This window comes from Miniopterus schreibersii (assembly GCF_964146895.1).
Source record: "Miniopterus schreibersii genome assembly, chromosome: 4".
Taxonomy (NCBI): Eukaryota; Metazoa; Chordata; class Mammalia; order Chiroptera; family Miniopteridae; genus Miniopterus; species Miniopterus schreibersii.
In genome coordinates, this window is record NC_138105.1 from 73,219,093 (window position 1) to 73,233,245 (window position 14,153).

Below are 14,153 nucleotides of genomic sequence, written 5' to 3' on the forward strand. Positions count from 1 at the left end.
CTCCTCCCTGAGCATCTGCATCTGTTCCCTACAGAGGAGAGAAGCAGACATCCTGGGATCAGGGAACTCTCCCAGGAGGCCATGACACAACTCCCCATGGAGCGGGCCTGCTGAGTGGCCCCAAGCCTTGTGCTCATACCTCCTAAGTCACCTTTTGTGCTTCTTTTTGTACCTCCCTAGGGCTTTTACCCATGTGGTTAGATTAGATACATCTCTGATTGCCCTGTGAGGGAGACGTATGCCTACCCACCCCACCTCACCCTCGAGAAATCTCACTGGAGAAGCTCATGTTTTGGGAGGTTTTTTTTTTAACGTATTAAGAACCCACTTATTGTCTTAAATTGGTATATATTTGAGGTGCTTTTTCCTCCCTGGTGTGGTCTCCAAAGTAATATTAGTAGTGGTTTGAAAAGTAACTGTTGCTTCGCCTCCAAAAATGACTTTTTTCCCCTAATTTTGACCTGCAGAAACTACCACGTGTTTTATTATTTGTTACTTGGCGTCAGCGAGGAAGAGCGACAAGAATTTCAGCTCAAACAGCCTGAAGATTATTTCTACCTCAACCAGGTAAACACTGAGCCCTAGCCACAATCACTGCCTCTGTTCCCTGTGGGCTGTTTACACTCCTCGAGGAGGTCAGAGGCCGTCTGCCTTGGCCCTCTCCGGCCCCCAAACTGGCTCTAAGGAGGCCCAGAGGAGGCAGCATAAAGGAGCCCATTCATTCCCCATGTCCTGGGCCCTGCCCCATCAGTTCTAGCCAAAATCATTCCCACACGCCACCCTCTCTGACCCAGAAATACCCAGTGTCGCTGACTTGTTTTTTAGCATAACTTGAAGATCGAAGATGGAGAAGACCTAAAGCATGATTTTGAAAGACTCAAGCAGGCCATGGAGATGGTGGGCTTCCTCCCCGCCACCAAAAAACAGTAAGTAGGCTGGCTGGCCATCCCGCTGTCTCCCGCATGGGCTTTCCCAGATCTTATTGGTCACTCTGTCAGATGTGACTGACACCCCATCAAAATCTGACTGACACACCACTAAGGAAGATAGCCAGTGATGATAAGCACATGGAAAGGGACTCATCATTAGTCATCGGGAGATGCCAATTAAAACCACAGGGGCTTTTACCCAACCGTGTTTAACGTACTTAACACTATGGAACTGTACACTTACAAATGGTTAAGATGGTTCATTTTATATAATGTATATTTTACACCATTAAAAAGGTTTTTAATGTTTGAAAACCACACAGGGTACTCTCCACACCTGCCAGAATATCCAGCAAGAACACCCTCACACTGCTGGGGGTGGTGCAAATTGGGCCAGCCACTTTGGAAAACCATTTGGCTGTTTTCTACTACAGCTGTGTGTACACAACGAAACACATACATTTGCTCACCCAAGGACACGCACACAGATGCACACAACAGCCTCCTTTATAACAGCCCCAAAGCCTGGGACCCCCCCCAAAATGCCTACCAACAGGAGATTACATAAATAAACAAATGTCAATCTATCCAAACATTCTGGGGCGGGCCAGATAGTAAATATATTCAGCTTTGTGAGCCAGACAGTCTCAGTTACATGTTCTTCTCTGCATTGCACTTTGCTTTTTAACAACCATTTAAAAACTGAACCAAAAACTTAGCTCAGGGGCCATACAAAAACCAGCCCAAGTTTGCCAACTCCTGGACTACTCTACACACAGTAGCGGTTGTCACTGGAGATGCCGATTCTGTCCTCAGAAGGGCCTTGTCTGGAGACATTTTTGGTTGTGACACTGCATGAGTGTGGGATGCTGCTGCTCAACATCACACAGTGCCCAGGACACCCTCCACCCCCAGCAAAGAATAATCTGGTCCCAGGTGCCAGCAGTGCCAAGGCTGAGACGTGCTGGTCTGTAACATTGAGAGGGAACAAACCAAGACTACATGCAGTAACATGCATCATACCCCCACATCACAGTTTTCAGTGACAGGCCAGATACAAGTACATAAGATGATTTCCTGGACATCAAGTTCATGGATGATGTTAGATGTCAGGACAAAAGTTTCCCTGTGGGGCTGGATGGTTCCACGGCCTGGCATGTTATATTCCTTAGTCTGAGTGCTAATTAACAGGGATCTGTACCTTTTGTGACAATTCATCTCTACACTTGGGAATTGTATAGTTTTTGCATGTGCGCATTATGCCTCCATAAAAATATTTTTTAGCCCCCCCTTACAAAGAAAAATAGAAATATCTGTCTATTGAGTCGCATTGCACAGAGAGAGTCCCCAACAAAGGGATTCAATGTTTTTCAAACTTCATGTGTTCTGACTAGAATTTGTTTCAAATTTAGCCCAGTTGACTGGACCCTTCTATCATCTCACAATTGTGGAAACCACCCCAATTGAACCTCCTTTTCTCTCCCAGGATTTTTTCTGTCCTCTCAGCCATCCTGTATCTGGGCAATGTCACATACAAGAAGAGAGCCACAGGCCGAGACGAAGGCCTGGAGGTCGGGCCCCCCGAGGTGCTGGACACACTGTCACAGCTTCTGAAGGTACTACTTACTCTCTGTTCTCGGCCACCGTAGGACAGTGCTGGGTCAGCTCAGGGCCTGTGGCCTCAGAGGACCCAGAACTTCCTGCATTGGCTGTGCTTCTGTAAACCGGGGCCTGTGCCTCTTCCTCACCACCATCTCTGCAAAGTCCCTTCCTCATTTCTGAGGGACTCCCTCCTGGGCAGGGACACTTCCCACCTCAGCTCCTCATGCAAAAGGCTCTTTAAAACCATAGTTTGATCAGTGAGGTCATTTTCTCATCGGACCTGCCATCCCCATGTCCTCTGACTCTCAACCCGAGGGACAATGTCTGGACACATTTTTGTTTGTCACAACTTAGGGGACTACTAGCATCTAGTGGGGGAAGGCCACAGATGCTGCTTGACATCATATAATGCATAGGATGGCCACCCCACAGCAAGGAGTAATGCAGCCTCATATGTCAGTGGTGCTGAGGCTGAGAAGCCCTGCCCTCAGTCTTTGAGCCCACTTCCTGGCACCGCCCCTGGGGGTCCTCTGATCTTCCTCATGCTTCAGGCCTTGTCTCAATAACATGAGAACCCACTGGACAAGTTCTTCACCCCCACCCTCCCTTTATCTCCCTCCTTGACCTTGAAACAGGTGAAGCGAGAAATCTTGGTGGAGGTTCTGACCAAAAGAAAAACAGTGACTGCCAACGACAAGCTCATCCTTCCCTACAGTCTCAGTGAGGTGAGCACTGCCCTGGGCTTTCAAGGTCCTTTGGAAACAGGTAGCATGGGTGTGATCTTTTCCCTGCCAAAGTGACAGAGGAGAACCCTTGTGGTGCCTCTGATTCTCACATTAACTTAGGCTCAGCACAAACCAGCTTAAACAGCAAACTGCATCCTAAGAGTCAGAACTTGGGCCCCATGTGTTCACCTCTGTGTTCTTAGCTGCTTTGTGGGCATGCTGGTTCTCACCAGCAGAAGCAGTGAGACCTGCAGCCAAATCTGGCCCACTACCTGCTTTTGTAAATAAAGTTTTATTGGCCTGCAGCCATGCCCATTCATTTACATGCTGCTTTCCTGCTACAGCAGAGCCAAATAGTTGCAACAGAGGCCCTATCTGCCCGAAAGCCGAGAATGGGGGCTCTCTGGCCTTTTGCAGAAAAACTTTGCAGATCCCACTGCTAGAGCATGACCTTTACAACCATTATGTGGGTCTCTAAATATTGATAAGGTGCCTCTCTCTGGCCTTTGCCCCAACCTGGGTGTTTATGGTGTGTTTTTCTTGCTTTTTTACATGTCAAGAGCAGTGTGACCTCAGCTTGCAGCTTGGTCACAGGAAAGCACCTAGCCACAGGAGGGATTTTTTTGCTGGTGGGAGAAGCTGTTTGGGCATCTCAGACAGATAGCATGAACAGTCTGAGCCCCCAGAGGCAAAGGTGCCCTGCAGTATCCAAGATCCCTGAGACCCCAGCTGTGCAGCTACCTCACAGGCACCATGTGAAAGATGCTAGGCTGAGATTCTCCAGGCTCCATTTCAGTGGCTTCCCAGAAAGACAAAAACAGAGGGGTGTTCTAGATCTTGATTGCAGCCAAATATGTTACAATTTAGGTCTGAGCACATAAATATATGGAATTTCTTGTATGTAAATTAGATCTCCATAAGGCCTTAAAAAAATTGTTAAAGTCATTACTTCTTTTACAATGTTGGCCCCTCGATGCTCCCAGAACAGCAGGGGGCCTGGCTTTGAACCAACTGGGCCTTCTAGCTAGTTTCCCATGCTGGTAGGCCCAGAGTTCTCCTGAGCCTGTTTTCCAACCTTATCAGTCCCCGGTAGCTCTGAGGAGTGAGCTGGTACGTGAGAAAGACTTGGCTGAACCACAGGCTGCTGGGTCAAGGCCTTTTGGATCATGCTTCAGTGTGCAAGAGTGTCCAAGCTGACAGGATGGCATGCAAAGTGATAAGAGGAATGTTGGATGAGCTGGCTGTTTAAAATCACTGCCTTACCCTGGCCAGGTTTCTCAGTGGTTAGAGCATCAGCCTGCACACTGCAGGGTCACAGATTCGATTCCCGGTGAAGGGAACGTACCTAGGTTGCAAGATTGATCTATCCTCAGCCCCAGTTGTTCACCTGCAGGAGGCAACCAATGGGTTAGTTGACCTTAGGGTGGTGCATGCGGGGCCCACCTTGCTGAGGGTATAATTCCCCCCTCTATGCCCATAGGCCATCACCGCCCGAGACTCCATGGCCAAGTCTCTGTATAGTGCCCTGTTCGACTGGATTGTGCTGCGCATTAACCATGCCCTCCTCAATAAGAAAGACATGGAAGAGTCTGTCTCGGTGAGTGCCCCACCCCCCACCCCACCACCCAGCCAGGCTGCGCTGGGAAAGGTTGTGCCCTTGCTGCCACACAGGTGGATGGCCTCTGACATCAGGAGCCAAGGTGGCTATAGCCAGTGTTAGGCAAGAAGCCAGTTCCTCCGAGCCCAGGGAACAGGACAGGATGCAGTTCTCGGGGCCCAGCGCAAAATGAAAACACGGGCTCCTTGTTCAAATATTACAGGTTCCGAGGCAGCAACAGCAGAGCATTCAGCCAAGCACAGGGCCCTCGCGACATGACAGAACAGGTGCTCCCAAGGGAGGACCCACCAGTGACAACTGTTTTCTCTGTTTCCCTAGTGCTTATCCATAGGGGTCCTTGACATCTTTGGGTTTGAGGACTTCGAAAGGAACAGTTTTGAACAGTTCTGCATCAACTATGCGAATGAGCAGCTCCAGTATTACTTCAACCAGCACATTTTCAAACTAGAGCAGGTAAGGAAGTGCCATTGTCACCCATCCAGCCCAAGGGAGGACAGGATGTGCTAGAACCGGGATCTCCCTAGGGGCCTGGTTTGTCATCAAACCTGCCCCAGAATTTTTCTCTGCAAAAAGGGAAAGTCCAGGGAAAATTCTGCCCAGCCTGGAATGAGGCAAACTGTCAGGGATGTTTTCGGCCACAGGTGAATTTTGCACCTTTTCTCTGCTCAAAAGTGAAAGTTCTTTAATGGAAGAGAAATGGAGTTGCCTTATAAGGCTAACGATATTTATAAACCATATACGTCTTTTCAATATTAAATACTCAGCCATCTTTACCCACATATTACCCTTCACATTGATAATTCTGACAAGGAAAACTGATGAAGTTATTTAGTTGATTTTACTATTTATGCTTTCTGGCTGTTTGTCGGTCCAAATTGAGTTGTGTGGGAAGAGCAAAATACACAGTGAACCGCAAAGATTTGGATATATAAGGTTAAATTAAGTATATTGTTAAAGTTATCTTCACCCATTTTTTTTTTTAATCTATTTTTATTGATTTGATTTCAGAGAGAGGAAGGGAGAGGGAGAAAGAGATAGAAACATCAATGATGAGAGAGAGTCATTGACTGGCTGCCTCCTGCACGCCCCTCCACCACTAGGGATGGAGCCCGCTACCCGGGCATGTGCCCTGACCGGGAATCAGACTGCGAGCTCCTGGATCATAGGTCGATACTCAACCAGTGAGCCTTGCCGACTGGGCCACCTATTTCTTTTTATGTTTTTTGTTTGTTTGTTTTTGTTAATCCTCACCCAAGGATATTTTTTCCATTGCTTTTTTAGAGAGAGTGGAAGGGAGGGAGGGAGAAGGGGAGACAAAGGGAGACAGAGAGAGAGAAACATCGATGTCAGAGACACATCGATTGGTTGCCTCCTGCACTTGCTCTGAACCAGGCTGGGGATCAATCAATCCTGCAACCCAGGTTCATGCCCTTGACTAGGAATCAAACCCACAACCCTTCTGTGGGGGGGGGGGGGGGCTGACGCTCTAACCACGGAGCCACACCGGCCAGGGCTTTTTTTGCTTTTTTTTTTTATTTGAATCCTCACTCGATATTTTTTCCATTGGTTTTCAGACAGAGCAAAAGGGGCAGGGGGGACATCAATGTGAGACACATAGATTGGTTGCCTTTGGCACTCAGGAATTGAGCCTGCAGCCTAGGTACATGCCCTTGGCCAGAATCGAACCCGGGACCCTTCAGTCCGTGAGCCAGCACTCTAACCACTGAGCCTAACTGACTAGGGCTCTTTCTACATTTTAAAGTGTGACTCTAAGTAAATTTGAAGTTACATAGGTCACTTACATTATATAGCTATTATAGACATTGCAATTCCAGAGCAGGAGCCCAGGGGTCAAGTCCAGCCCCACTGCCTGTTTTTATAAATAAAGCTTTATTTCTACATGGACACACCCATTTATTTACATACCATCCCTGGCTGCTTCAAGCTACAGCTGCAAAACTGAGTAATTGTGACAGATAAGATCTAACTCCTGCAGCTAACGTATTTACAGTCTGGCTCTTTGCAAAGAAAGTTTGCTGACTCCAAAGTGACTTTAAGTGTGATGTTAAGCACCTTGCTATGATAGATGTTTGAAAATGTGCATTCTGTTCATGTTGCTAATTATTAACTTATGTAATAACCTTATATAGTTACTAATGTACTTCTATAGGTATAATAATACGTATTCTGTTACTTACACATCTATATATAGATATGTACATGCATACATAAATACAGGGGTGGGCAAAAGTAGGTTTACACTTGTTCATGTGGAAAAAAGACATGCAGGTTATGATTATTAAATAGCTTTATTAACTCAATGGCACAGTGTACTCACAGCTGTAAACCTACTTTTGCCCATCCCTGTATAACATGTTCATATGTAACGTGCTATGTGAAAATTAACAAAGCCATGAAATAATGAACTTATTGGATACCCCACCCAAACCCTGCAGGAGGAGTACCAGAGTGAAGGGATTTCATGGCACAATATTGACTACACGGACAATGTCGGCTGTATCCATCTGATCAGCAAGAAGCCCACTGGTCTCTTCTATCTGCTGGATGAAGAGAGCAAGTGAGTGTCGATGTCCCAGTGTGTCCACAAACCCTTAATCTAGTTCTGCAGTCCCCAGAGCTTTACCCCAAATCCAAACATCCCAAGAACTTCTGAGTTCATCATACTCATTTGGCCACAAATCTTGACCTCACATTTTCAGAATGCATATGCCATTCACCATGGAAATATTAACACGTGCAATAACAACTCTGAAACACGCCCACCAGGGAGTTCTTGGGAAAGGTTGTGCGACCTGAATCTAGAAACTAAGAACTGGGTTGGTGCATCCTTGCAAAGGGCAGCATGTGGAATCGAGGGCCCAGATGCCTACTCTCTGCAGAGCCTGGCACCCCTTGTTCATAGGATGCAGTGAAGGCTGGAAGAAATATTTATAAGGTGCCTCATGCTTGGTCACCCAGCTGCAGTCACTGAAATAGCAGTCACTAAAATTCACTTACTGAATTAGTTTCCTGCAGCTGCTGTAATAAATGACCACAAAGGGGGTGGCTTAAAGCAACAGAAATTTATTCTCTCGTGGTTCTAAAGGCCAGAAGTCCAAAATCAGTATCAATGGGCTGAAATAATGGTGTTGGCAGGGCCGCACTCCCACCAAAGGCTCTAGGGGCAAATCCTTCCTGCCTCTTTCCAGCTTCTAGCAGCACCAGATATCCTTGGCTTTTGGCTGCATTGCCCCAATTTCTGCCTCTGTGGTCACATCACCACCTCTTCTGTCTGTCAGTGTCTCATCTCTTTTTCTTATAAAGACTGTAGTCATATTGGATTAGTGCCCACCCTCATGACCTCATTTTAATTCAACTTCACCTACAAAGACCCTATTTCCAAATAAGGTCACATTCATAGCTTCCAGGTATCAGGACATGTCTTTTTATTAACACCTCTTTATTGGGCCCTTGTGTGCTGCTGAGGCCTCTGTGGGGCTGGAACAATTAGGCTCACCTCCTGCCTCACACCAAGTCCCCATCCAGGATGGGGACAGACACATTCATTCACACCGTAATCCAAAGAGAAAACCTTCAGATGAGAGCAAGGGCAGGGTGCTAGGAAGGGCTAGCTAAAGCATCACTCCTAGGAGATTCTCAGACCTGCATGTGGGGGAGACAAGACCAGGCCCAGCAGGGTCAGATCTGTCTTTGTTTAAAATCTGCCCATTTTGGTTTTTCAGGGATTTCTTTTTACATTGATTTGTATTTTCTAAAATAGTGTATTAAAATATTTATCCAGACAACTATATGTATGGGTCCCTCACTTTCCATATCCTTTCCCCAGCCCTGGAAATGATGTGCTTTGTAGCTATAGGATTTTCCCCTTTGACACCCCCCGCCCCTACCCATTAAGCAGGGGATTCAAAGGCATGTTGTACTGTGTGTTTGCAGCAAGGCTAGGTGGACACAGGCAGGGCATGCCAAAGCCAGTCGTAGCATATCTTTCCTGGGAGGCAGAAATAGCCAGGTACAGTGGGTGCTTTATTCTGTCCCTACTCCCTTCCCACTAATGGGAGCCCAGGCAAGACCCCCTCCAAGACACAGCATCCAGGTATAGGTGAATCTGGGGCCAGAGTTACCCTATCCTGGGATCATTCCTAGGAGCTGCCCGTAGTAGGTCCAAGTCCCAGTCTTACTGCTCTGCCACTCTGAGCTCACTCCATAGCCCTGAATGCATCCTTTCTCCCGTGGTCCCTTCATACCAGGCAATAGGTTCCTGGCCCTCAGCCTTAACACTCAGAGCAGCCCAAGCACCTGCCTGCCTGCCCACTTCAGTGGAGAGGACCTGCAACCTGTCATGCAGAGCAGGTGATTGGCCACCGTTCTTGCAGCTAACAATTTCAAATCTTCTTCCCAGCTTCCCCCATGCCACGAGCCAGACTCTGCTGGCCAAGTTCAAACAGCAGCACGAGGACAACAGGTACTTCCTTGGCACCCCCATCATGGAGCCAGCATTCATCATTCAACACTTCGCAGGGAAGGTTAAATACCAGATTAAGGTACGAGTCGGGGACCAGGAGGTGGGAAATGGATCACGTGGGTGACCTGGAGGCCTTTTCTCTCTGGTGCTTACTTAGTCCATCCCCTTTAGATCAGTCATTTTGGGCAAAGTAGCAGGGTGCTCAGACCCAGTCCCCAATCCCAGAATCCCCAACTGCATGGGCAGAAACCACTCTCTGTTACAATGGGTCCCCAAACCCTCACCAGCCCTTCCCGTCCTAGCACCTATGAGTGACTGCCTGCCTTTTTCCCCGCCAGGACTTCCGGGAAAAGAACATGGACTACATGCGGCCAGACATTGTGGCACTTCTGCGGGGCAGTGATAGCTCCTATGTGCGGGAGCTCATTGGCATGGACCCAGTGGCAGTGTTCCGCTGGGCCATGCTCCGGGCCGCCATCCGCGCCATGGCCGTGCTCCGGGAGGCTGGACGCCTGCGAGCCGAGAGGGCTGAAAAGGCTGCAGGTATGAGGGGGGTTCCATGTCACCTTCAAAAGGGGTACACTCAGAGCCCATTTTGAAGTGCACCTTTTAGTGGCATTTAGCACATCACAATGTGCAACCCTCACCTAGTTCCAGAGCTCTTTCATCATCCCAAACAGAAACTCTACAAGGCGTATCATTTAACATCATCACCTTCACAAGGCAGGAAGGCATATCCTGTTTTCTGTGACAACCTGGGGCCCAGAATTGTTAAGTGGCTCTCTTAGGATCACTGGGCTCCAGACACCAGCCATGGGACTCCATTTTACAAAGGGCATTGATTAACAGGAGGACCAAAAGATTAAGGCCTTTAGAAAAATAGGAATAAATGGTTGCTGTTTGGGGATCAGACACTTCACAGTTCCCTACTCTGCCCACATTTGAGTATCAGGTTGTTTTATAAAGATAGGTTCAAGTCAGGACCACAGCCTCCTAGAAAAGACAAAGGCCTTCCAGCTCTAGGCAATCCCATGTCCCCAACTCCATCTTATTTGTGTCCCCAGCATGTCTGGGCAGCCCTGGTGCCCGAAGTCACCTCGGAGAGCTACAGAGAGGAGCCATCACCCCCTCGGAAAAGCTGTACCGGTGAGCAAGACCTTGATTTGTCCAATGGAAGCTGGTAGGCAGCAGCATTAAAACGGTACCAGAAACCCCACACCCTGAACCCAGGTTGGGGTTGACCTTACCCAGCAAGTGCTTGAACCAAAAAGACCCAGAAGCAAACAGCACCTGGCTGCTACTTTTCTGCACCCAGGCCATCTGCTTTAGGAACATTTGGGGTAGCTCAGTTTACAAAGGATCCTTTTCATGGTTGGGTTGTGGCAGTTGGTGGGTGGTGCCAAGGAGTCACTGGTGGTGCCCTCCAAGCAACAGGCTTGATTTAAAAGCACTTCCTCCCTCAGCCTGGCCCTGGTGTCCTGAAAGCAGATCTACTAAGATACTTACTTCATTCACAGTCAGAAACGCTGATACCTCCTTGTTGCACATGAGATTATGGGTATTTTGTGGCCACTTAGGAATGACCAAAGGCTCTTCACATACCCCAGTTTGTACTAAGTGTAAAAATGATCAGACATGTGCTCCCAGGAAGGTGGGGTGAAAAAGGCCACATCAGACAGATGACTGAGGCAATGACAACGCCAGAGGAGGGACCGGTTGAGCCAGACAAGGCAGGCAGATATGCTAGCAATGGGGGCAGCATGTGCCAAGGCTCTGGGGCTACCAAGTCCCTGACTTTTTTCTCAAGACACAAATCCCCAAGGAGAAAGTCACTAAATTTTTGAACATCAAAATGTTATTTTATTTTGTGCCATTTGTAATAACTTTAAGAGGTACATAAAAGTGTGTGTGTGAAGGCAGAACTAGCACCTGGGTAAGTGACTGGCTATCATTTGAAAGCACAGTGTGTCGTTTTCCTGCTTTTAAAAAGGTACATTTTTAAATTGGCTTCTTCATCCAAAAGGGGATAAGAAAAAAATCACTTACCCTGCCCCCCCACTTGCTTATAGGGGTTTTTTTATTTGTTTGTTTGTTGTTTTTTCTGCAAAGACCGAAAGGTGGCCCCTGACTGGCAGTCACTGCAATGTCAGTCTCCCCAGGGCCTGGCCCCAGGGCTGTGGGTCTCACCCCTGGAGCGCATTTAGTTTATACAGATTCTCCCTTTCAGCTGCTCAATGCTAGATTTCTCAGTTGACGGCTCTGAGGAGTTCGATATTAACGCTTTTGAGGACATCTTTGCTTTCTATGAAAGCAAGAAGTAAGTAGAGTGAGGGCCTTCGAACCCAAGACCAGGGAGGCACAACAGAGGAGCTGGTCCCTAGGCTCTCAGTACAGCGTCCAGGGCCAGGAGCAAGGGGATTGGTGAGCCACCAGGCACTGGGTCCTGCAGAGGGCGCTCTCACCATATTTAGTCAAGTTAGGGGGCAACAGGTGGAAGCCACAGGCCTTGTCCAGAGCCCTGGCCGCTGCACTGACTGCTCAGGGTGTGGAGGTGGATTGACCACTCTGTTGTCTTTGCCCTCTGTGCCTCCCTGGAGGGCGAGGGAACAGAGGTAAGTGAGGCTGTCCAGCCGGGCATGGTGCATGGAACACACAAGGGGATGCCGGTTGGGGTCTTTCCAGGCCAACTGCCCAGAGCTTAAACATGTATTTAAAATAACTGGAATAAGGAATTTAAAACAAAAACAGAACAAACAAAATCCAGAACTTCCCATCTTCATTCTGTAGTCAGTTCTTCCTCACTTCCAAAGTTCTACCAGAGACGTTTGTCATCTAGACGTCCTTCACAAATATGTTTTTTCAGAGCACTCTGTTTTCGCCTCTAAATTATTCTCATTGTCACATACCAGTGCCAGAGTTTGGGCCTGGAACATACTCTCAGATCTGAAGCTGAACCCACAGCCATTGAACAAAATGTAGCTAAGGTTGAATTCTTTGGGGTTAAGATATCCTTCAGCCAGTGTTTCCCACCCTCTGCTCTGTGCTGGTCACTCTGTGGGTTGGGGACTATCATGTGTACCATAGAGGGTTGAGCAGCATCCCTGCCCTCCACCCACCCGATGCCAGTAGTACCCCCCAATTCCTCCCCCTCATGACAATCAGATGCCCCCTAGTGGGGACGACACAGTGGACAATATCACCCTGTTTGAGAACCCCTGTGTGAATTTCAACTTATTCTTCCTAAGGCCTCTTTTGAAGGCAACAAGGAGGCTGGCATGTGGCCACAGAATCATTAAGAGAAACTAATCTGCTTCCCTCAGAGAAGCCCACTTCTATTCGCAGCCTTCCCTTGATACTTTTCACAGATTCCAGAAGGCTTTTCAATATGAGGCCTCTTTCAATGATATGAGAAACCATGTTGGAATATCCATTGAGCCTGAAGTGGCCCCAGCGCCCCCAGAGGAGGGGGAGCCTCTTGGGTGGGGGCCACTCCTGGCTGAACCTCCCCCTGACCTTCTTGGTGCTAGAGGGAGAGGCAGCAGTGAGCAGGCTCCCCCACCTGCATGTTTTGGTTCCAGTGGCCTGGGGACAATCCCGACCGTGCCAGGGACTCCCAGGTGGGGGGCCCATTGCTCTAACTTGGTCTCCTTTCTGTCACTGTGCCCCTTTACCCCTTCACTCTCAGCGATTTGCATGACCAAATCATCAAGACCATCAAAGGATTGCCCTGGCAGGGTGAGGACCCCCGTAGGCTTCTCCAGTCCCTCAGTCGGCTCCAGAAACCCCGCACCTTCATCCTGTGAGTCCCCCCAAGGCTGCGGGTGCCACCTCCCCCCCCAACAAGTGCAACGACTGCCTCCCCTGCTCCCGGGACCCATAATGCTGAATCAGCTGCTATAAAGACTTTGCTCTATCTTGTGGTTCTATTCTCACATCAGCAGTTGCTCAGCTCCATGGCCCTCATAATACACCACCCCAGGGTCTGCTGTGGCCCAAATCCCCACCAGCTAGCTGGTGTCCTGCGCAGCTTCATAGGAGCACTCCTCCCACGGGGTCTAAGTCTCTACCCCAGACATGCAGAACAAGTCTTGCTTCCTTCTTTTGCTACTGAGCTCAGAAAGAAGCTGTTGGAAGTAGGACGTGTGATTTCGTATCCTTGCTTTGTGTGGACGGCGGTGTGATGTGGTAGGAAGGACCCAGAAGCCCCATAAACTAGGTTTGGACCCGGAATCCCTCCTGCTCACCACCCGACCTTTGTCTACAAAGCAGGGATGATGATTTTCATGTCCACAGCACCAGGCAGACAATTGGGACTGGCTGAGAGCACAGTTTGTACGTACAACACAGCCAGTTTCCAAATACATTTTTATCAGGCTTTTTTCCACCCCACGGGAATTAAGATGAAACCTGACACACGTAGACCCTCACAGCCATGCTTCGTGCAGATCTGTGGGGCCCTACCGCCTCAGCTGGTCCTAAAAATGAGCCATGCTGCAACTTTTTTAAGAAATTTTTCTTTTGTTTCCATAGTGTCTGGTGGGGGCTGTCCCTCCTTCCTCTGCCAAAAGATCGACTTTCATTTTTAACTTTGCGCCAGCACAAGTTCAAAGGGCGCTCCTCCCAAGGCCCCATTTCAGTGTTTTGCAGGGTGGGGGGACCCAGAAGGGGTTCTGTGGGCCTGCTTCAAGTTTGCCAACGTGTAGCAGATAGAGCTGAGACACCTGGTAGGCACTGGAACCTTGCAGTGTCCCTCAAAGCTCCACTCAGGGTATCCCCATCATTTTGTGAAATCCATC

At 48.6% G+C, this 14,153-nt stretch overlaps 1 protein-coding gene across 13 annotated transcripts in view; it reads left to right on the forward strand.

Annotated features, from left to right (window-relative positions):
* Positions 1 to 14,153, forward strand: part of MYO9B (myosin IXB) — a 78,298-nt gene that overhangs the window by 42,452 nt on the left and 21,693 nt on the right. For 8 of the 13 annotated variants that reach the window (XM_081137033.1, XM_081137032.1, XM_081137043.1 and 5 more), the window contains exons 5-16: positions 468 to 567; positions 826 to 926; positions 2,416 to 2,545; positions 3,167 to 3,256; positions 4,737 to 4,853; positions 5,193 to 5,327; positions 7,331 to 7,452; positions 9,295 to 9,436; positions 9,696 to 9,900; positions 10,422 to 10,503; positions 11,585 to 11,674; positions 13,043 to 13,156. In XM_081137033.1, coding sequence (XP_080993159.1) covers positions 468 to 567; positions 826 to 926; positions 2,416 to 2,545; positions 3,167 to 3,256; positions 4,737 to 4,853; positions 5,193 to 5,327; positions 7,331 to 7,452; positions 9,295 to 9,436; positions 9,696 to 9,900; positions 10,422 to 10,503; positions 11,585 to 11,674; positions 13,043 to 13,156 — 1,428 coding nt within the window. The remainder of the gene's footprint in view (positions 1 to 467; positions 568 to 825; positions 927 to 2,415; positions 2,546 to 3,166; positions 3,257 to 4,736; positions 4,854 to 5,192; positions 5,328 to 7,330; positions 7,453 to 9,294; positions 9,437 to 9,695; positions 9,901 to 10,421; positions 10,504 to 11,584; positions 11,675 to 13,042; positions 13,157 to 14,153) is intronic. The other 5 variants (XM_081137035.1, XM_081137040.1, XM_081137036.1 and 2 more) reach the window with 3 other exon arrangements.